General features: G+C 33.0%; 1 protein-coding gene across 1 annotated transcript in view; it reads left to right on the forward strand.

Moving 5' to 3' along the window:
- The window catches only part of NECTIN3 (nectin cell adhesion molecule 3), a 141,378-nt gene that overhangs the window by 80,083 nt on the left and 37,561 nt on the right, over positions 1-23,734 (forward strand). Inside the window, exons 6-7 of the mRNA XM_081234063.1 lie at positions 6,395-6,533; positions 8,655-8,739. Of these exons, the coding sequence (XP_081090189.1) occupies positions 6,395-6,533; positions 8,655-8,739 (224 nt within the window). The remainder of the gene's footprint in view (positions 1-6,394; positions 6,534-8,654; positions 8,740-23,734) is intronic.

Below are 23,734 nucleotides of genomic sequence, written 5' to 3' on the forward strand. Positions count from 1 at the left end.
ATATATTTTTGCAGTTTTAGCTAGTAACCAAATGTGATCCATACATTGGTTGGTTGAGATGTCTTTTAATCTGTGTGTTCTCTGTGTGCTGTTCCCCACTCCCACACTTTTCCCATGCAGTTTTTTTGGTGAAGAAACAGCTTCATCTGTCCTGCAGTTTTCCAGTTTGGATTGTGCCAGTTGCACCTCTGTATTTTCTGTAAGTTGACAGATCTAGAGCCTTGATAAGATTAAGGTTTAATTTGGGGGTCAAGGTTACTTCAGTGGTAGTATGTTCCTCTATCAGAAGGCGCAAGTCTTTACCTCGTTTTCTTTCAATATTAGCAGCCATTTGATGCTCAAAGCCTAGATCTACTAACAGGGAACCTACATAATTTCTACATCTATTAACTCTTTTTTTTACCATACCATGTGCTTTGATGTCTTAATAATTATGTTCATGCTGCTCCCTTTACCTGAAATACCCTTTGCTCCCTTTGCCATATTGGGAAACCAGTCCATATTCAAGGTCCAGCTCAAATTATAGTTTTATGCAACTTTTCCCTTTAGAATTAATAATTGCTGTTCATAATTCTTTTTTATCAACTTATATCTTCTCTATTGTAACCTCACATTTTATTCTAGTTATTATCTATCTTCTTTAGATCAGTGCTCTTCAATACTCTTGACTGTGCCTATCAGTTAAAAATTAGTATGTACTCATACCCCTAATATGTATAAGTTTATAAATTATATATATGCTACCATAGAATTTTGCTATATGCATTACAAAATATTCAAAAAAGAAATTTTTAATCTGCTAAAATAACATTTTAAAATACTAATTATTTTCACTAAAACAGTAATATTTGGGTAAACAATATAATTGTGCTTCATTTTAAAAATTAACTTTTTTTCTTGCTAAAACATTTTTGAGAAAACCATGTAATTGAATGTGCTTCATTTTTTTTTAATCTTGGTTTTGTATTTTTTGATTCAGTGATTCAAAGTTTTAAGTCCATGTTGAGTATATTTTAACACTTGTTTTTAGGTATGAAAGCTAAGCCACCTCTCGAAAACAAGTAGATTCAAATGAAAGAAGTTCATTGTTGGGAACCTTAGCAGTTTTCATCCCAACTACTGTTTTTAGAGCTAGTCTTCATGTTCAAGGTGTTTGGTTTTTCAGCATCATGCTAATCACCACTCACATTAGCTATTTCAGCACAGTATGGGTTTAGTGTGAGGTTTGTTGTTAATAAGAGTGAATATAAATTTGTTTTATTTGGTTTCTAAATGTATTTGATTGGGGGGGTTGATTTGTCACATCTGATTAGATTGCCATGGTTTTATTTCATAATGTAACTGGTAAAGTTTACGTATTAGGAAGAAGTTATTTGCATTGCCATTTTTGTGGGGTTTTGTTATTTGTGCCTACATTATTGGTGTTATCTTACATTCTGTCAGTTCTTTGCAGGAATGGCATTTACTTGGATTAAATGCCTACTAGTATATAACACGGATTAACACTGATACCCTCACTTGGTTTATGAGTCAGGTGTTCACCTGTCAGAGCACACATGTCATGCCTTCTTTACATTTTTGACTTTTAGTTAAATCTAGATAAGTTTTTAGTTCATTCAGCTGAGCTCCCATATATCACAATATGTCTGTCACAGGATGCTATGTTGAGAGGGACCACCAAGTAAAGATGTAACTGTTTTCTTTCATTCTGGAACTGTCCCACTCCACACTTCCTATAGGAAATTTTGGGTGCCCTGTGTGGCAGGGTGCCATCTGACACATGGACCAACTAGGGCTACCAGTGCCAATCCATACTAGTACAATAGTAATTTTTATTAAATGCCCTCTCCCTCTTTTTTTTTTTTAAAAAGTGATGATTTCGTCCTATACTTCATTGGAAAATAAATATTTTTATGGATTCTCTGACCCTACCTTGAGGCTTTTGCTCTATTGTGAGGACAGGAACTGTGTAAAATTATCCTTGGCATTCCTAGCACAGGGCCTGGCACATGTTTGGTTACTATTGGTAATTTGTTGGATGAGATGCTGAGGAGACTGTCCTGACCCAAATAGAGGACTTTTATTGAAAAATAGTGAGATAAATATTTGGATGGTTATAAAGGCTTAGATGTCGTATTGAAATATAAGCATTAAAAACGGCTATTGAAAAATAAAACAGTGGGGCATATGGGGAAAATTTGGTAATACAGTAACATGTATTATGGGAATATATGAATTTAATCCCAAATGAAAGTTGGGAAGATAAGTTTGTAGGGTATTACATTAAGCTGTGAATCAATCCATGGCATCACAGAAGTTTGGGTGGAGGAAATGAAGAAAAAGAGGGATGAAACTTAACATCTCAACTGTTGGGATTTGGTGTTTTAATGTAAGTGTAAAAAGGGACTATGGATTTCTGTACTCAACCATTTTAAATGGTTTTAGCATATTGCCAGAAGCACGTATTTTAGTGTATAGAATAGTATTTAACTTTTAAAAACTTTATAATGCCTCAGTTTCAGATGTGAATCAGGTGAGCACATGTTTGAATAGCCTTTACGTAGGCTTTATTTGTATCAGAGTGATAACAAAGACAAGCTTTAATTCAATTTAATATCTATAATATTTATGTATATTTTTTCAAAAAGTAATGAAAGTTATTTCTTATATCTGTATTAAATTTTTTGTATTATTTGTAACTGATTTTTGATAGCTTTCTCCATAAGACATATGCATGGTATCTTTAATTATGGATAGTGTACTTTGGTTGTATTGAGGAATGCTATTTTTCTGTTTTTGGAGGTGAGTTTCCAATGTATATGGGTTAATAAGCAGCTGTGATAACAGAAAGATGTTCTTTTGGGAGACATGCACCAATCCTTTAATACTAAATATTTTAATGCTTTTGTCTTTTTGTTTTCTGCTGCTTGTAAGCATACAATTAGATTTAGTAGAACATCTCCTTAGGTGATGGTAAGGTAATGTTGCTTCATGTCAGTCACTCAGTAAACTAGCTTAATGTTGAAAAATGCCAAATTTTTATACATTTGCTTAGTTAAAATTTTTTTCTCCTTGTAGTGGTTTTGTTGGAATATAGAGTCTATGTAGATTATGAGGACAGGGATGTGGGGAGGCAGTGTTGGGGCTAAATTCTCAATTTTCGTCAAAATTCTTTGACTTGAATGCAAGAAACTTGAGCTCTTCCTTTGCATTTCATACTAGTGTTCATCACCCATTAATACTTTTAAAATCTTAATACTCTAAAATATATTATTTCTTCTTTTCTCAGTAAGTTGAAGAATCAGAAAAGGAAATATGATATATATGTCATATATGTACTTAATCAGTTTCCCTATGTAGAGTAGGATATCCAATTGGTAAATGGACTCTGCCTAACTTTTCTTCCACTTCCTCATTTCAGCACTTACTAGCCTGTTCCAATACTAAGAAGAGGTGTGCAAAAAATGTTAGAGATGAATAAAGAATGAATGGAGCCAAGTGAAATAAATATGCTCAAATTAAGATAGAAGGAAGAGTTACAGTATACATACAGTCAACTCTCAGTTATGGAGTTCTAGAGCTAGAAATTAGAAGCCTAATGGGACAGAATTGGATAAGTAGACCATAATTTAAATGTTTAAAGAATAGTATCTATATAGACTTGAGAATTACTTCAGGATATTAAAAATAGTATATATTCAGAGTTGGGAATTAAATTAGGATATTAAAAGTCTGATTCTGGTTTATTACTTATAAAACATTACCAAATTAAATATTATTGCTAAGATTAAATGAAAGGCTTTCTTGTAGGAGGTGTGAGGTTTGGTGAAGAATTTATAATGATGTGTTGGGATTGAGTGATATATATATATATATATATATATAAAATGATGTGTTAAATTGAGAATCTTCATTTGGGCTAAATATATTCAAAGAGTAACCTGAGTTTTTGAAAAATAATTTCAGAAGTATTACATACATATGGTATTAACTTTGTCATTATCATCAAAATAAGAATACCCAAATTTAAATTCTCCACGCTTGGGCAAAAGTGGTAGGGCCACTTTATTCCTTAGCAAAAGAAAAAATTCCATTAAAGGGAAATCTTTAGACTAGTGTAGAATAGGTAGCATACTTGACACATAGGGATTTTTTATTTTTGCCACTGATAAGGTGTATGACCTTGGTCAAATAACCTTGGTCATGTAATCTTAATAGGTTTCAGTTGGCCTATTGTTAAAAACCGAATACAAAACTATTATACAAACTTACATGGTGGGAAAAGTGATAGTGTAGAAGATAAGACTAGCCCTAAATCATCCCAAGTCTATTTTCTACATTTATAAGAGCAGAGTAATACTTGACTGGCTTGGTTTTCAAATCTTTTTCTCATGTGTCACATATTCAAATGGAGTTAGTAGTGATTAGAGAAGTGAGCAACAACAGGAAGATAAACCAGGTATGTATTAGCAGATGAGGGTAACATCCTGAACAATGAAGCTGGTTATATTGTTTAAAATAATTGTATAGTTTTAGATTCTATTCAGTATTTGAAAGATTATCAGATTGGGTTCCTTGGCACTCATTGTTGTAAGATTTTTAGTCTAGAATGAGGCTAATAAAATGAACCATTATAAACCCAAGATCATTAGTTTGCTAAAGAAATTTTTATAATTGGCAAGAAAGTAAAACGTTGTGGGTTTTTTTTTTTGTTTTGGGTTTTTTTTTTTTTGCGGTATGCGGGCCTCTCTCACTGTTGTGGCCTCTCCCGTTGCGGAGCACAGGCTCCGGACGCGCAGGATCAGCGGCCATGGCTTACGGGCCCAGCCGCTCTGCGGCGTGTGGGATCTTCCCGGACCGGGGCACGAACCCGTGTCCCCTGCATCGGCAGGCGGACTCTCAACCACTGTGCCCCCAGGGAAGCCCTAAAATGTTGTTTTTAGCAATCTAAAACACCACATGGATCACATTTTAATATGAACAGTTGGGAAATGCTTCTAAATACACTATGTATTTGGAAATACCGTGATGGTAAGTAGGTGAAACATATTTCAAAACTGATAGTGCTTAATTCTATTTAAATTTGCCATGTCTGGATTCCAACAGTAATTGTAATTATTTAAGGGTGTATATGAACGTCAATTTAATTGAAGACTAAGAGCTCGGCATTTCCAAATAGGGTGCCCAAAAGGAGAGACTACGTTAGATGTTGCGAGAAACCATTCTTTCCCAAAAAGGGCTTATGGGTGGAGGTTTCTATCCTGCCCCAACCTAGCTTTATTTCACCCTGTGTTCTCTCCTATTCATTGACTGAATGACCTTGGGCAGAATATTTAACTTTAGAATAGTAGTATCTTCATTTATAGGATGTTACCTTAAATATCTTTCTTACTGGTTAGAAAAATAAAATCTTGTATATTGAAGGTTCTTTGTAACTGATGGGTCGCTTCACAAAATTCAGTTATTGGATTTAATATGGCTGAAATTGTCAAAATAATACCTACACATAATGATTGATGGTTTTGTCATATCCATAATACTTACATTTGAAAATAATTTTAGTAAATTCCTTTAATTGGCAGTTCATAAAGTAGGGTGAGTTTTTTTTAGAATTGTGTGAAATGCTAGCTACTAAGTATGTTTTTAACATCCTTTCTTATAAAATTTTGTGATGCAGGCTGGAAAAGAGAAATTGGTATTCAGAAATGATAGAGTGTGCCTGTAGCCAGGAGACAGGGAAGAATTTACATAATTTTGTAGTATAGACACTATCTTAAAGTTTAATTTGTATTAAATGTGTGTGAATTAAAGGAAGCTATCTGCAGCAAGCACTGTTTTAATAATACTTCTATTTTAAAAACTTAGATTTTTGCAATGTCACTTTTTGACTATTTATTAGGTCTGGGATATTTTCTGTTTTTTAGTGTTTTCCCTTTCTTGAAGGTTTTTGGTTTCTTTCATAGAATTAATTTATTTTAATAGAATGAAAGGTAAAAATCTATTCAATACATTGTTGGCTAACTCCATTAAAGAATACTGAATTTTTTGTTTTTTTTATCACCTTTTAGAGTAAGAACTTAGTTTTCATCCTTTTCTCTATCTTCTTTTCTCGTCCAGACATTCTTTGCCTGTTGACAGTAGATTCACTCATTGATACCTGACTGGGGCTATTCTTTTCATCAGTTTAAAAAAGTAAAGTTGGAGTGCTAAGGTGACATCTTGCAAGGAATAAATGTGTTAGCATAATGCTACAAAAAGTAACGAATCAAATTTGGGGTCTTCTAAGCTTGTGGTTGGGTAACATACTTAGTCCTTGCACATTGTAGAAATCAGAGGACAAAAACTCAAGAACTCTTAAAATTGTTTGAAAAACCTAATTTTTGTTGCTTTACAGATGTTCCACTTAAGCAGACCTCTTCTATAGCTGTAGCTGGAGCTGTAATTGGAGCTGTCCTTGCCCTTTTCATCATTGCCATCTTTGTGACTGTGCTGTTGACTCCTCGAAAAAAGAGACCATCCTACCTTGACAAAGTGTAGGTAAATTTTTTGCTTGTGTTCAACTATGAATATTCAGTATGTGGCAGTCTTTATCTTTATAGCTACTCATATGAAAAGTGTCTGAGGGATGGAAGTAAAGATACTGTTAGGTCTTTGTAAGATGACTGGTTTTGTCAGAAAGTCTGACTACATTTTAGTAAATAAACAGTTGCAAGGGGCTGCTAGAGACAAATATATTAGACACCTTTTAAACCTACAGTATATTACATATCTTTCCAAATGGTAACATAATGACTCTATGTTGTCCTGCCTTCTGAATAAAAATGCAGGTCTTCCAGGAAGTAGTTGAAAGACAGATATAAAAAATCTTAGAAATTTAAATTACTTCTTTAAATTGTTTATACCTTTTTTATGTATAGATATAACTAACTTTAAACTGCCAAAAGTTATTAAATACATTGAGTTTTAAAGCTTTTATCTTAAAGAAATTTAAGTTTTGGTGAATTACAAAATGTGCTTTTATTTAAAGAGAAAGCAATGTTTTGGACCTAATCATGAGATAGAATTACAAAACAGAAATTGCACTCTGTTGTATAATCAAAAGACCGAAGTCCCAGGTCACTTAATTCCATCAGCAGCTTTTGTTGCTTCATCTGTGAAATGTGAATAATACTTTTCCTGCTTACCTCACATGGCTGTGATAAGAGTAGAATAAGATGTTTATGAACTGTGAAGTTCTATACAAATGACATTATTTCTTGTGTGGTTATTAATGTTTTTATATGAGGACATGAGGCTGGCTCTGAAGGAATGTATTTCTTCTGTCTTCATAAATGCTTTGTGTTATGTCTCTGCCTCTCCAATCTGGCATAGTTAGAGCACTGATCTTTTTGGATTAAGGACACCTGCGTCTTAGCTCTATTACGATCAAATTAGCGGTATGATCATGAACAAGTCACGTCACCTCCATGAACCTTGGTTTTCTCACCTAAATAATTTATGGCATCTTGGAGCTATACATTTGCTGTGATTTTTGTTACATTAAAGGAAATAATTACTTTAAATAAAAGGATTATAAAATATACCCTTTCAGTCTAATACCTGTAAGACCGATTCCTCTAATATTTCAAGAGTATCTAGCTTGTGGTTAACTTCATCTTAGTTGCCAGATTATCTCAAACTTTTCTATAATTTCAAAAACATAATTTACTAGTAGGCCACTAATTACATCCATGTAATCATTTTATTTATTATTTGAATTATGTTCATTTAAAATACTATTTCATGCCCACATGGAGAAGTGAGAATTTGTAATTTCTTTGGCCTCTATAGCTTTCATCCTCTTTATCTTTTAATATAGGTAAAATTTTTATTTGATTTACTAATCTCAATTACTGAAAATTAGTTATCTGTGATCTTCAAAATTAGGAGAATATATGAAAAATTATTTTCTAAAATGCAGAGAGCTACAAGATATATTTAATTCTATTTTTGTTGTAATGCAACAATTTAAAAATATATGAAAATACTTTTTTTTTAGTAGATTAGGTCATTTTGGCAAAGATAAATACATTCCCCAAGGATGTAATGGTCTCTTTATTTATTTCAGGTGCCAAGATTTGTAATGGTTTGTAGATTGAAAATCTTAATTTACATGATGAATATTCTAAGAATGACCATGGCTTTTGAAAACTAATTATGGGAGTATTTCCAAAATATAGTATAAACATTTTTTTCATTATCATTTTAAGATATAGTCTTTTAAATCACTTTTATGACACTTCGGAGGAAAGTGTTTTCCATTTCACATGTTTGACTATATTTAAAATGTTGGTAGGCATAGTCATATGTAAAAATGTGCAGTACTTAATTAGTCATATACTAGATTACTTGCTTAATAATAATGTTCAAAAAATACTTCTATTTGCTTCTTTTTTAGATTTTTCAAAGAATTGTTTATTTCAGATTAGTCCTAAACATTAGAACCTTTAAAACCAGTTCACTTTTTTCTTCCAATTATGATTGATTAATGGAAATGTAAGAACTGAATTAAACATGTATGCTAATACAAATATTAGTATGAGGAAAATATTCTCAAAACTTAAGCGAATCTTGAATGTTTCGCCCACCCACCCTTGTTTTTTGTTTTTTTGCAGGATCGACCTTCCACCCACACATAAACCACCTCCTATGTATGAAGGACAGTCCCCCCCTTTGCCTCAGAAAGACCTTCTATATCAGGTAAGTGTTCCCGAGTACACGTAAAATAAAATGAAATAAAAAATATTAAGCAATGTATATTATTTGTTTCAAAATATTATCTAGTCATTATACATTAAATATTACGTAATAATATATAATCATTTCTCTGAAACATTCAGGGGATCAAATTTAGTCTACAGATTGGTAAGAAAAGAAGTTATGGCCAGTATAGGTAAGAAAAATCAACACTGTATTAGGAGTACAAATTTTTACTAAAAACTTATGGCTGAAGACTTATTGTTAATAGAGTTTTATTGACGTAATGATCCATTGTAAAATATGCATTTTTATATAAAATAAAAGGTAGAAAAATTGAATGGTAGGGTCTAATGTATGATGGAGAGGTTTTTCTCCTTGGCATATGTATTCTTGTTTATTTTTGAGTATATGCAAAGTTTTCAGTATATGCATCTAAGTTTTAGCATTCCTTTATTTAGCAACAAAAGGTTTATATTCCAATTTAAAATTCTGGGCATGAATATTGGGCCCCATTTTACACTTATGATAATTTAAATTTCTTTTGGAGTCAGTTTACACTAATTTGTGTGAAAGTATTGATTCAGTGCTTCTGTCTTAGATTCTATATCTAGATTAATATGCTCTACTTGGGAAAGTTTAAGCCATAATGCTTTTATTCTTAACTTTGTTTTGTTTTTGCTTTTTTCCTCTATCACCCATGCAGCCTCCTGGGGCTCTAACCCTGTACTGGGGTTTTATTACCTGTGACACTATAATATTTTTCTCCTAAATTATGTCCTATATCTTCAGCTTGAGTAAGGCAAAGGAATATTTCTGTTAAGATGTTCTCAGCTTCTGTTCCTAGGTTGACCATATAATCAGTCTCCTGCCTGAGCATGGGGCAGGGAGGAGCATTCCATGGCATGTGCACTCACTGACAATGGGCACCACCTTTGTCACCTTGCACAAGTTTGGTGTCTTAGGGATGAAGATGCGCCATCTTTACAGAACTCTTGTTTTCACATAAAGAATATAGCCTCACATCTTTTTTGGCAAATAAAGTGACTTGACAAGTAGTGTGAAATGTCAACAAAATATTTAGCTAAAGATGTTGTTAACTGCTGCAGATGGATAACTGTCTTTCTCCCTCCACAAAGCTAGTCACTAACTGGAGGATTTCTAGATTCAGGTGTGGGAATTTTTTAAGAATGTTGTTAGTAGTTTTTTAGTACAACCCTAATTGCATATAATTTTATTCTTGTCCTTAAAATCAGTTTATTTACTCGTTATTTAATATTTTCAAATTAAATATTTATAAAAGCTTATGAATTGAAAAAAATTATTTGGCTCAGATCATGTGTCCTGGGTTTTAGTTAAGAAAATATAATTTCTATATATGTAAGCACTGCTAAATAAACACAAAAGGAAGATTTTTCTTGGATGACTTGACAGTGGTACAAACTGCAGTTTTTATCCTTGGAGTCAGAGAAGTCTTCCTGGATGGATCAATTTTGGAATGGATACATGTGATAAAATTTCTCAGTTGTTGATTAGAGTAAATTGCATAATCACAAGCATAAATCTAGGTGGAAATGAACAGTTATGTGAAAGAGTAATGGAAATTTTAGAAAGGAAATTGGTGGGATAGCATCTGCAGTGGATAACAAACATTGGACTTTGGGATTCAGAGACCATTTACATTTAGTACTATTGTGACTTTTTCCTCATCTGTTAAATTCAGCAGGTGAAAAACATGATTGATTGTTTCCCTCTTCTAGCTATAAAACTGAGTCTATAAAATATTGCTAAGGGTCAGCTGGTTGCTGTCATTTTGCTTAGGAGAGTCAAAACTTGAGTTGGAGGTGAAATAATTCTTAATTCTATAAAGATTTTGAGAATAATTTAGGCTAAAATCATTATGCATCAGTAAGATAATTTGTTGTAATTCATGTGTTATAATGTCATATGTTAATTATATGGCTGTCTGCATTTTAGTTAATGTTGTGATATCAAAATGCAAAATACATAGAACTGTTTCCTGGTTACCAAGAAATCTGTAAGTGTGTAATTACTATCTAATTAGTTTCATGCAATGATAGCCTGCTGTAATAGTAAATGCCTTCATAGTGTTCTGCTTCAGTAGATAACTGGTCAACTTTAAACTCATGAGGTAATTCCTAATTGAAGTCATTAGTCCCTAGCCCTCACAGCCAGGCCATGCTCCCAAATATTACCATGGCTTTAAGGAAGGGAGTCCCACTTGTTCTACCCATCAGTGTTCTACCCTTGGGAAACCACAGAAAGAAAGAGTTCCTTAGTACTTAACTTTTGTCTCCCCTGCTTAACCATTACTTTTGTGATAATAGTGCCAAAACTCATACTTGAGAATTTTCCCTCTAAATATAAGTTAGGAGGATGAGGCCTGGTATTGTGAGGGGGTGATTTCCTTGAGTGGGAATGGAACTATTATCATACTGCAGAGAAGATGCATGGAGGCACACATAAGTATGAGGGAAATAAAAAGAAGAATGTCTTGCCTGAAGGCAAAGAATAATTAATACCACCAGCTTGTCATGTTATTAGTTGATAATCCTAGAAAAGTGAGTCTTCATTTAGGAAACAAATACTAACTCAGGACATTCTTAACATTATAGATAATAAGTAGGTATATTTTTGGTACAAAAAAATTCAAATACTGCAGAAATTTAGAGTTAATGGTTAAAGTTCTGTTTCATCCCCGTATCTCCCAATATATTATTTCTTTTCCTAGAGGTCACCATTGTTAGGAATTTAAATATCCTCCCAGACTTTATCCACAAGTTTACTTTGAAGTATACATCGTCCATATTTACATCTACAAGTAGTTTCTTTAAAAACATAAATGTGGTCATAGAAATTGCTTTTTCCACTCTATTACTAATATTTTTCAGAGTGACTAATGTTGCCATCTTTATCAAAATCCTCTGGCTTATTAAAAATGAAGATTCTTGAACACACATTCAGTTTCACTGAATCAGTATCCCAGGGGTTGGAGACAATGGGCATTTTACCTAGCTCACCAGGTGAATTTTAATGCACATTCAGGTTTGAGAACTATTGCTATTTCTCTGTCTAATTCTTAATGGCTGTAATAGTATTCCATTGTGTTGATATACCACAAATTACCTAATGATATTCCTAGGTTTTTTCCTTTTTTTTTTTTCTATTACAGTAATTGCTGCATTGAGTGTACTTTTATATACTTTATTGTACACATGTATTTATAAAATATATGCAAAGAAATAGAATTACTGTGAATATTTTTTACATTTAAATAAGTGTCACATTGCTGGCCAGCCTAGCTGTATTAATTTATATTCCCATAAACAGTATATTAAAACCCATTTCCCTCTCTAATACTGTTTAGTAGAACTTTTGTTGTTGTTGTTGCCAGTTTGATAAAACTGGAAAAATAGTTCATTTAAAAGCTTCATAGATTCCTGGAAGAAGTTTCATAATTGATTGCCTATTTGTAGTTCTGTAAACCACCTATTTGCATCTTTTTTCAAATTTTCAGTTACTTTTGAACTTTCCTTGTTAATTTTTTAGCAGCTCTTTGATATGGACAGTAATCTTTTGTCTTATATTCGTCTCTTATTTTTTAACTTTATAGTGTCTTATACAGAACGTTTAAGTTTTTATGTAGTTAAAATCTCTTTATCTTTTTCCTTATCGTTTCTGGAAGTTATATATTATCTAAAAAGACCATTTCCCCCTCTCTCCCTGATCTGAAATGTTAAAAAATCATACAAAACTCTTCACAGTTTTATGGGATGTTTTATTTTATTTTAAATAATATAAAACTTATGTTTGCTTATGATATAAGGTAGTGACCTACATTTTTTCCCCAATGGTATAACCAATTGTCCAAAAGTTATTGAATTGTCTGTTCTTTTCTATGATTTGAGGACACTTTTATCCTAAAATAAGTTCCCATATATATTAGGTATATTTCTGAACTCTTAGTTCTGTTATGTTGTTCTGTGTTTCTCTTCTTAAAGCAAGACAACACTGTTTTTTAAATTTACTTTTTATTGAAGTATAGTTGATTTCCAGTGTTGTGTTAGTTTCTGGTGTACAAAAAAGTGATTCAGTTTCTGGTGTACAGCAAAGTGATTCAGTTATACGTACGTGTGTGTGTATATATATATATATATATATATATATATATACACATACATATGTGTGTGTGTATGTATATATATACTTTTACATATTCTTTTCCATTATGGTTTATTACAGGATATTGAATACAGTTCCCTGCGCTATACAGTAGGACTTGGTTGTTTATCCATTCTATATATAATAGTTTGCATCCGCTAGTATTTCAACAGTATTTACTATCTGGAAAAATTACGATTTTTTTCCCCAGTAATTCACTCTCATATATCATAGTCTTTAGTACATTTTTTTTTTTTTTTTTTTTTTTGCTGTATGCGGGCCTCTCACTGTTGTGGCCTCTCCCGTTGCGGAGCACAGGCTCCGGACGCGCAGGCCCAACGGCCATGGCTCACGGGCCCAACCGCTCCGCGGCATGTGGGATCTTCCCAGACCGGGGCACGAACCCGTGTCCCCTGCATCGGCAGGCGGACTCTCAACCACTGCGCCACCAGGGAAGCCCTAGTACATTTTTGTAAATGTTCATCGCAGTGTTGTGGAGGAAGAGTGTTTGTACATTTTTTTTTGAGTGGGTAATACATGCAAAACAGTATAAAAGGGTATTTTCTGAAGTCTTAGTACCATTTTCCATTCCTACTTACCCTACCCCCACCACCTCCTACAGAAAACCATTTTTATCAATTTCTTGTTTGTCTTCATATGGTTTATATAAAACATAGACAAGGAAACACACACACATTTTATCTTTTCTTGGATAAAAGGTAACATATATACACTGTTACATATCTTGCCATTTCCTCTTAAGATATACTGGAGCTCTTTCTTTTTTTTTTTTTTTTTTTTTTTTTTTGCGGTACGCGGGCCTCTCACTGCTGTGACCTCTCCCGTTGCGGAGCACAGGCTCCGGATGCGCAGGCTCAGCGGCCATGGCTTACGGGCCCAGCCGCTCCGCGGCATGTGGGATCTTCCCGGACCAGGGCACGAACCTGCGTCCCCGGCATCGGCAGGCGGACTCTCAACCACTGCGCCACCAGGGAAGCCCTGGAGCTCTTTCTTTGTGGGGTAAAAATCATTCTCATTCTTTCTTATGTCTACTAAGATTCTAATGTGTGTATATTACATAGTTTATAATGTCAAAATATTTTAATAAACCAATAATGCTGCAGTGAATAGCTTTGTATATATGCTATTTTGTATCTATGCAAGTATAATCTGCAGGCTACATTTTTAGACTTGCTCTTGCTACATCAAATAGTAAATGTGTTTATGTTTTTTATAAGTACTGTCAAATTGTCCTCTGTAAATATTGTACTGTTTTGCACTCGTGTGAGTAATGTTTGAAAGTGCCTGTTTCTCCACATTCTCACCAACAGTGTATGTATTCCACTTGATTATTGGTAATCTGATAGGTGAAAAATAGTAAATATATAATTGCAATTTTGCAATCTCATTATTAGCAAGTTTCAGCATCTTTTCAAGTTTTAAACGATCATTTTTTTTCCTGTAAGCTGCCATTCTTTTGTGTGCTATTTAAAAATTTTGTAAATAGATATGAAGATTTTTTGTTTTGATTCCAGCATGAATAATATGTACATTGTTCATTGGTATCTAAATTTGTGGTATACAGTGTTAAGCAAGATGACTCATATTCCCATAGATTTATGTGATAAAATAAGAAGATTGAAAAATTAAGAAACTATGTTATGACTAGAGCCCTAATATTATCAAATTGTGTGGCTTTAGAAACATGATGGTTCTACTTGTTATCAAGTTCTGGAGTTAGAGATATGTCCTCCAGGTATCTTAATTTCAGTTACTAATCATACCATATTTCATTTATGGCTTTCTTGAACCTGTTCACCCTACTACTCTTTATAGTTTTATAGATTCTCATTATTTCTCCTCAGAACTCATCTTTCCAACATATCACTGCCAGTTTCCAATAGTATTTTTAGATAAGCTGTTTATGCTCATTATTAATGGTCTGGTTTTCTCCCTGGATCTGAATATTTTAACGTGTTTTCAGATACCAGATATCAGTAGTTACGGGCTTTGGGGTCAGGGAGAAAGGAGAGAGGAAGATGATAAAAGAATTAACAGTTTTCTTCCAAATTCAAGGAAACTAAATGACTGAGTGGAATATTTAAGTAAATGAGTCCTGAGTATTTCTAGGATGGTTTTGCCCTAGAGTAGCAAAAAGTTTTCATCTGCATTTTGCCTCCAGTTAATAGGTAGTGGTAATTATTGAGATAAGTAGTAAAAGAATTGTAGGGCCTTGTTCTGGTCTGAGGAGGGAATAAGTTTTGTGAACAACAAAGCTTGGATGAAATATTGATTTATAAACGAATAATATCTAAATAATATATTCAAATAAAATATCAGTGCAACCTCTGAAGTATAAAGGATTGGTATTTTTACTAAGTCAGAGCTCTACTAATCAATCTTATAAATGAGAAAAGATAAACCTACTTGATATGGTTTCATAAAGATTAATAAATTACCATATGCTACATCCTTAGAACAGTGCCTGGCACATAGTGAATACTATGTGTTTGTTGTTATTATCATTATTGTTAGTTAAAAAGAAGCTATGTAATTCTTAGAAAGTTACTAAAGAGACCAAGCAGTGAAATTATTTCAGTAGAAGGATAAAACTGTTACTACTTTGGCTCATGTAAACTCGGCATATATTGCTTCTGGAAATTATTGACACTTTAATTATAAGCTTAGTAGTGCTTGAAATGAAATTAAAATGGAGTTTGCATCTTTTCATTCATAGTTCCATTTTGTTTTTTCTCTGTCATCCATTTATCAAACATATTTCTTAGGTACTAATATGTCAGTATTGGGAATACATAGTCAATAAAACAGTTAAAAATTCTTGTCTTTATGGAGCTTACATTTTAGTGACAAATAGATAAATGCCTACGATGACGTTTTTTCCCCCTTTTTTTGGAAAGAATTTTATTCAAGTATAATTGGCATACAGCAGGTACACAAAAACATACATATATACATACCCTAGAAACATCACCACAATCAAGATAATGTGCATATTCATCATTTTCAAAAGTTTCTTGGTACCCCTTTGTAATCTTCCTCTCTTGTCATTTCCCTGCTCCCTTTCTACATCCCCAGGGAACCAACTACTAATCTGCTTTCTATCTATATACATTAGTTTAAATGTTCTTGAATTTTATGTAACAATCATACAGTAGATTCTCTTTTTTGGTCTTGCTTCTTTCACTCCACATAATGATTTTGAGATTTCTTCATGTTGTTGTGGTCTCTCCTTTATTCCTTTTAGATAGGTGTACCTTGTAGATATACTACATTTTGTTTATACATTTACCTATTGATGGATGTTTGCATTATTTCCAGTTTTGGGCTATTACAAGTAATGCTGCTATGAACATTTTTGTATGTCTTTGTGTGAACATATACTTTCATTTGTCTTGGGTAAACATGTACATGTGGAATGACTGGGTCATATGGTAAACGTAACTTTTTAAGAAAATGCCAAACTGTCATCCTAAGTGGTTTTACCATTGTGTTCCCACCAGCAATGTATGAGTTGCTCCATACCCTTGCTACCATTTATTATTATCAAACTTTAAAAATTTTAGGTACTAACAGGTGTGTGGTTAGTTCATTATTATTTTAGTTTTTTCCCTAATTACTAATACATGTAACGTTTTTTTCATTTGCTGATTTGTCTTCTTTAATGAAGTCTCTGTTCAAATATTTGCTCATTTTTATTGGATTTTTAAAAAAATTATTGGATTTTGAGAGTTCTTTATATGTTTTGTGTTATGGAATGCATGTTTGTGCCCCTCCACCTCATTTATACATTGAAACCCTCATCACCAATGTGATGGTATTTGACAATGGGACCTTTGGGAGTGATTAGGTCACCAGGGTGGAGCTCTCATAATGGGATTAGTGCCCTCAGTAAAAAGAGACAGGGGAGAGCTTATTTCTCTTTCTTTTCTCTGCCATGTGAGATTATAACAAGAAAATAGCTTGACTGCAAGCTAGGAAGAGGGCCCTCACCAAGAACCAAAATCTTAGACACATAGGAGGTTTGGACTTCCATAGAACTGTGAGAAATAAGTGTTTATTCTTTGCTTAAAGAATGGCTTCACCGGGCTTCCCTGGTGGCACAGTGGTTGAGAGTCCACCTGCCGATGCAGGGGACACAGGTTCATGCCCCGGTCCGGGAAGATCCCACATGCCGCGGAGCGGCTAGGCCCGTGAGCCATGGCCGCTGGGCCTGTGCATCTGGAGCCTGTGCTCCTCTACGGGAGAGGCCACAACAGTGAGAGGCCCCACGTACTGCAAAAAAAAAAAGGCTTCACTTATATGTGTTAATATATGATATTTGTTTTTCTCCTTCTGGCTTACTTCACTCTGTATAATAGATTCTACCATGCATAAAATAGATAGGGAACATGCTATAAAGCATAGGAAGCTCAGCTCCGTGCTCTGTGACGACCTAGAATGGGTGGGATGAGAGGGGGGTTGGGAGGGAGGTCCAAGAGGGAGGGCATACAGGTATACATATAGCTGATTCATTTCATTGTACAGCAGAAACTAACACAACACTGTAAAGCAATTATACTCCAATTAAAAAAAGAAAAAGAAATTAAGACAGATTTTTAAAAAAAAACGAAAAAAGAAAAAAAAGAATGGCTTCACCTAATCCATGTTAATTTGTTATAGCAACCTGAGCAGAATAAGACATTTTGATACATGTCCTTTGTTAGATAATATGGTTTGGAAACATTTTCTCCCATTCTCTTGGTCGTCATTCTCTAAACTGATTTTTGAAGAGCAGTTCTTAATTCTGAGGAAGTCTGATTTATATGATGGCAATGTAGTGCCATGCTTTCTTTCTGGAATGTGGGTATGTTGTGGTAATACCTATTTTTATTAATTTCTATTAATTTGGTTAATATATTTTTATGATATATCATTTTAATTTTTCCTGTATAAGCATCAGCAATTAGGAAATTTAATGAATTATTTCAAAGACAGTAGATTTTCTTCATCACTAACGTTCCTTCAGTATCTAGTATCCTCAGGAGACATAAATAGTGTAAGTAATTCTAATCTCACCTGAGAAATATAGAAATTAGGAAGATTTGGCCTCTGTAATAGTATTTTGTGGCCCATGGTACTGAAGTAGCCATTATGTCTTTATATGTTCTATTCATCTCTGTATCAAAAACAGTAGTTAGCACAGAGAATAACTCTTGTTTTTAGTAGAATCAAATGGGACCTAACAGTTTTGTTATAATAATTAAGAAGATTCAGATTCACTTATTTTGACTTGCTGTAAATTATAGAAATGCTCTAAGAAACTTTATTTCAGATTTATTGTATACATGTAAACCAGCACAGATCTGGGGAACCTGGAGAGATGATTTCTAGGCAATAAAGATTCTGAGTTTAATTGCATTTTAGTATTTTTAAATGGTTTTGCCAGCGTCAGTACATTCATTATGTGATTTTTCAGAAAAGAGTTGAAATCCTCTGACCCTGATTCTTTTTGTTTCTGATTTGTAGCTGAACTGTCTAAGTGGGAAAGTTAGGTCTATCTTAAGAAAGAAAAAAAAAATTAAGTAATGCAGTATTTCCCTCAGAACTATTTCTAATACAGATTGAATTATTTTATGTAGATTAAATGATAGAAAAGAGCTGGCTTCATCCTAGTCACCAATACTCATTACCAAAAAAAAGGCAGTAGATGATTAAAGTAAAAGAACTAAATGTTGGCCTTTTAAGATGTTCTGAGCAATCCAGAGAGAATATTTAATTCACACCTTTTCGTAAGACTTTTTATAGTAAAATTCCACTTGGTTCTGTCTATGTTGTAAACATCTCACCTCTTTCTTCCTTTTAAATCCTATCTATGTTATAAACATCTCATCTTTTTTCTTCCTTTTAAATCCATAAATGAGTTATAAGAACTGATTCATTATAAAAATTATATACTCACTATTTGTTCTTAATAGATGTGTATTTCTGAGCTTCCTGTTTTTCTATTTTCTTAATTATAAACTCTTTAGAAATAGAAACCATGACTTACTACTGCCTTTGTAACCTTTCTTGGTGTCTAATAAACTGCTCCATACAAAGGCTACTCAGGAATTGTTGTTGAGTTGCTGTGATAGTGAAATGAATTGTTTGCAAAGTCAGTTTCCCAAGCTAGCTGAGGGTTATTCCATGAGTTTGGGGGAACAAAGAAGACAGCAGAATCTGTAATAGTGTCACCACATCCTTCTGCCTGTGTAATACCTAGAAAGTTTATTTTAAACAACTTGGAAATTTTATAGCCAATCCATCATTAATTTTGAGTAAGATGGTGTAACAAGGTGCCAAGCTATAATATCTTATCATTTCCAAAGATTTAATCACCATACACTCCTAATAACTGGAAATGAACCTCAGCTTTTTGACATTACCACCAGAATACTTCTAAAGCACCTCATAAACCATGTTAAAGCCTGAAATATTAACTCAGATTTAATACTAAACTTTGGGGAATAAAACTGTTTTAATGGCTCAATGCTACTTGGGAACTCCTGCAAAAAAGTATTATCCTAACCATTAATTTACTTAACTTGTGTTTTTTCCCTTGGTTTTTGAAGAATTAAATTTAGGCTATTCATACCTGAGATGCAATCAGAATATTCAATTTCGAGTGGTTTGAGGTCTGTGTTAAATTCACACTGCCATCAGGGAACTATAATTCTTAATTAGAGGTGACTCTTGATTGACTCATGAGTAATGAGAAGTAAAAGAGCTATTGAAGTTAAGTACAGTAAGCTAAGTACAATGAACTTTCCTCCCAAATTTTAGGGGACCTAATAGCATTCTTTATTTAAAAGCGCTCATGATTTCCTTTATTGGGAGAGATTCCTTTCTAAGTACAGAGACAGAGAGCTGAGTTATTTTAAATGTTCAAAGCAACTAAATTTTTTTCAGAGAATAGAATTCTTATTTGTGAATTAAATTTACGTAGACATTATCAATCAAACTTTACTTTCAATTTGGCTACTTAGTCGTAATTTTTGTCTTGGCAAATTGTTGTTTTGAAGTTATTTTGACATGTTAAATATAAAAAATTAGTAAAGGCCACACATGAACTTTTGAGAGAATAATGTAAATAATATATTATTTTAGGTAATTGTTACCCATATGGCTAAACTTATAATGTTCATTCATTCATTCAGTGAATTACAGTAAACTATACTGAGTGATTTTTTTTTTTTTTTTTTAGACTCTTCCTAAGCAGATTCAGTTATGGAGTCCTTGGTTAAATTAAACTGACCTAAATGGAGTGTTCCTTCAGGCAGCTGCTGTCATATTGTGATGTGTGCAGTGCCAGTGCGGCCTCCATGCCTGCCACAATGCCTGACTTACCATCAGAGAATAATAATAGAGATAAATAGATTAATAAGAGAGATTAGTAGACATTAATTTAGTGATATCTGTTACTACCTGTTAACATGAAATCACTATGGGGAGATTAACTCAGACTACTGACTATTATCAAAACATTCCTAACATATTGGGACAGCAATCTTGTATCCTAGAATTTCCAGGATTGTCCTAATTTCACATATTCGTGCTTTAGTGTCAGTATGCATTTAAGTGCACCTATCCCAATTTTGAGACTTCTTGCACTTTCCCAAGCCTTTTCTCCAATTTCTTAATAGCTTCTTTCTCCATTTCTGATCATTCTAATTCAAAGTACTTTCTTCCTATATTTAAAATGACTCCTATATCTTAACATCTGAAAAATACTCCTAAACTAATTAGAAGAATATCTAATTTAGAATAAAATGTGCAATGTGAACTGTAGGAAAAGAACTTGTCACAGTGATAGTCACTTTCAAAAGTAATAGGAGACATTAATCTTACTTACAGAACTTCAAGAGGTAGAGAGCAACCTGGGTTCTAATTTTCTGATCTGCTACATATTTTATCATTTATTTAATATTTCATTTTTATTCCCTATTTCATAAAATGATAGAGTAACTAGAAAACACATAAGATACATTTAGGAAGAGCCAGAAAATGTAGTAATTGACCCTTTCATTTAGTTGATTCAGATTTCTTAAATAAAATGACATTAGAGGCAAGATTTTCATTAAAGTAAAATTTTAAGCTTGAAACCTCTTAAATTTGAAGAAAGCATGTTTGAATGAACCAATTTAAACATTTCTAAATAGTCCGTTGGCTCTTTTCTTTTAAAAAAATACCTCAACGATAAAGCATAGGCCATATATATATTTTTAATGCTACAAGTTAGAAACCAGAAATTCTAAATAAAATTGTATTACACTTCATGTATTACACTTGTCTAACACTTGGAAATTAAATTCAAGATGCTTTTTGGTTTAGAAATCTTTACAATGTCAAAAATTAAGAAAAATTTAAAAAATCTAATAGATGGAAAACATTCAAAAGGTTTTGTTTTGGATAAAGTAGTCAAGATCCCAGTTTATCCTTGGGTGAATTAACCTTAGTCATTTGACCTAGCCACTTAGTTATTCCATTTTTTTATGAGTATGGGACTCTGTCACCCATTCTGCTTTTGCAATTTGTCAGATGAGTTTCCATAGTTACCAACCTACCATAGTACAAATTTCCTGTTCCTGGGCATGATAGTAGACATAGTTAGCACTCTCTTTCCCCAGAGACATGCTGTCGCCACTGGTTAAGTTTAGTTGCGGCATGATTCCAGATTTATTTTGTTGATTCTTTGGCACATGTTCTCAAACCAAGATGTTTGTCCCCTCAATTTTATGTACTCTGTTTGCTTTACTGATGTTTGCTTAATTAGGGATATGTTCAGGGCAAGCAATTAGCCTATTGTTGACTCATTGTTTTTTAATGTATTGCTTGCTATTTGGGAAACTGACTCTGAAAAGATATAAGCCCCAAAGTGATATATGTGTTTCCTTGGGTGTATAAATTAGAAAGTTAATCTTATAATTCAGACTAAACAGTATTTTATTACTGAGGAATTAGTAAGACTCGTTGGGGGAAAAGACTTATCCAGAGTGGTACTTTGGTTTGAATCATTGGTGCTGCCTTACAAATATTTTTCAAAAATCATTAGGCTTGTTATCATTCCCATATTTATAAAAATGCACAACTCACTTTCTTTACCTTTGTGTGCTGATTACTAGCAAATATGTATGTAATATATTCAGGATCACCTCTTATGATGACCTCCTGTATGTCTATTTTTTTTATTCTTCAATTTGTTAATATGGTGTATCACATTGATTGATTTGCGTATATTGAAGAATTCTTGCATCCCTGGGATAAATCCCATTTGATCATGGTGTATGGTCCTTTTTTTATTTTATTCAAACAAAAAGTCACAAAAATTATAATCATCCTCATCAGTTCACTCAGTCCCATGTAATTATTATTTTTTATCTTGATCTTTGTTAGCACTTTTATGAAGTCATCAGTTTTCCATTAGAGTTCTGAAAGTGCTTATTCAGTTCAGCAGTATAGTCAGTTACCAGAAACCTGTACTTGTCAGAGCCTTTTCCATGAATTCCTTGAAGATGAAACCCTTTTATAGGAACATTTTTGCAAAAGCATCAGAGTACACCCAGAAATGTCTGTAAATGACAAAAGACGTAAAAATGACCACGGTTAAAGATTTGATGAAAGTTCATAGTAATGCAGTTGACAAGGAAATTTATTTATTTATGAGATATACATTTTAAAGTAATAACTAGAATTATGACTTATAACATTATACCAGAACATATAAGATTTTTAGAAATTTCATGTAATGTCTGAAACATTTATATTAACATATTTCCATACAAATAACCCAAAGAAAGTTTAGTGTTAGTTGTTTTTTTTGTTTGTTTGTTTGCTTTTTTATACTGCAGGGATTGCATTGAATCTGTAGATTGCTTTGGGTAATATAGTCATTTTCACAATATTGATTCTTCCAATCCAAGAACATGGTATATCTCTCCATCTGTTGGTATCATCTTTAATTTCTTTCATCAGTGTCTTATAGTTTTCTGCACAGAGGTCTTTTGTCTCCCTAGGTAGGTTTATTCCTAGGTATTTTATTCTTTTTGTTGCAATGGTAAATGGCAGTGTTTCCATAATTTCTCTTTCAGATTTTTCATCATTAGTGTATAGGAATGCAAGAGATTTCTGTGCATTAATTTTGTATCCTGCAACTTTACCAAATTCATTGATTAGCTCTAGTAGTTTTCTGGTGGCATTTTTAGGATTCTCTATGTATAGTATCATGTCATCTGCAAACAGTGACAGTTTTACTTCTTTTTTTCCAACTTGTATTCCTTTTATTTCTTTTTCTTCTCTGATTGCCACGGCTAGGACTTCCAAAACTATGTTGAATAATAGTGGTGAGAGTGGACATCCTTGTCTCATTCCTGATCTTAGAAGAAATGCTTTCAGTTTTTCACCATTGAGAATGATGTTTGCTGTGGCTTTGTTGTATATGGCCTTTATTCTGTTGAGGTAGGTTCCCTCTATGCCCACTTGCTGCAGAGTTTTTATCATAAATCGTTGTTGAATTTTGTTAAAAGCTTTTTCTGTATCTATTGAGGTGATCATATGGTTTTTATTCTTCAATATGTTAATATGGTGTATCACACTGATTGATTTGCATATATTGAAGGATCCTTGCATCTCTGGGATAAATCCCACTTGATCATGGTGTATGATCCTTTTAATGTGTTGTTGGATTCTGTTTGCTAGTATTTTGTTGAGGATTTTTGCATCTATATACATCAGTGATATTGGTCTGTAATTTTCTTTTCTTGAAGTATCTTTGTCTGGT

The sequence above is a fragment of the Mesoplodon bidens genome (assembly GCF_964165515.1).
Source record: "Mesoplodon bidens genome assembly, chromosome: 5".
Taxonomy (NCBI): domain Eukaryota; kingdom Metazoa; phylum Chordata; class Mammalia; order Artiodactyla; family Ziphiidae; genus Mesoplodon; species Mesoplodon bidens.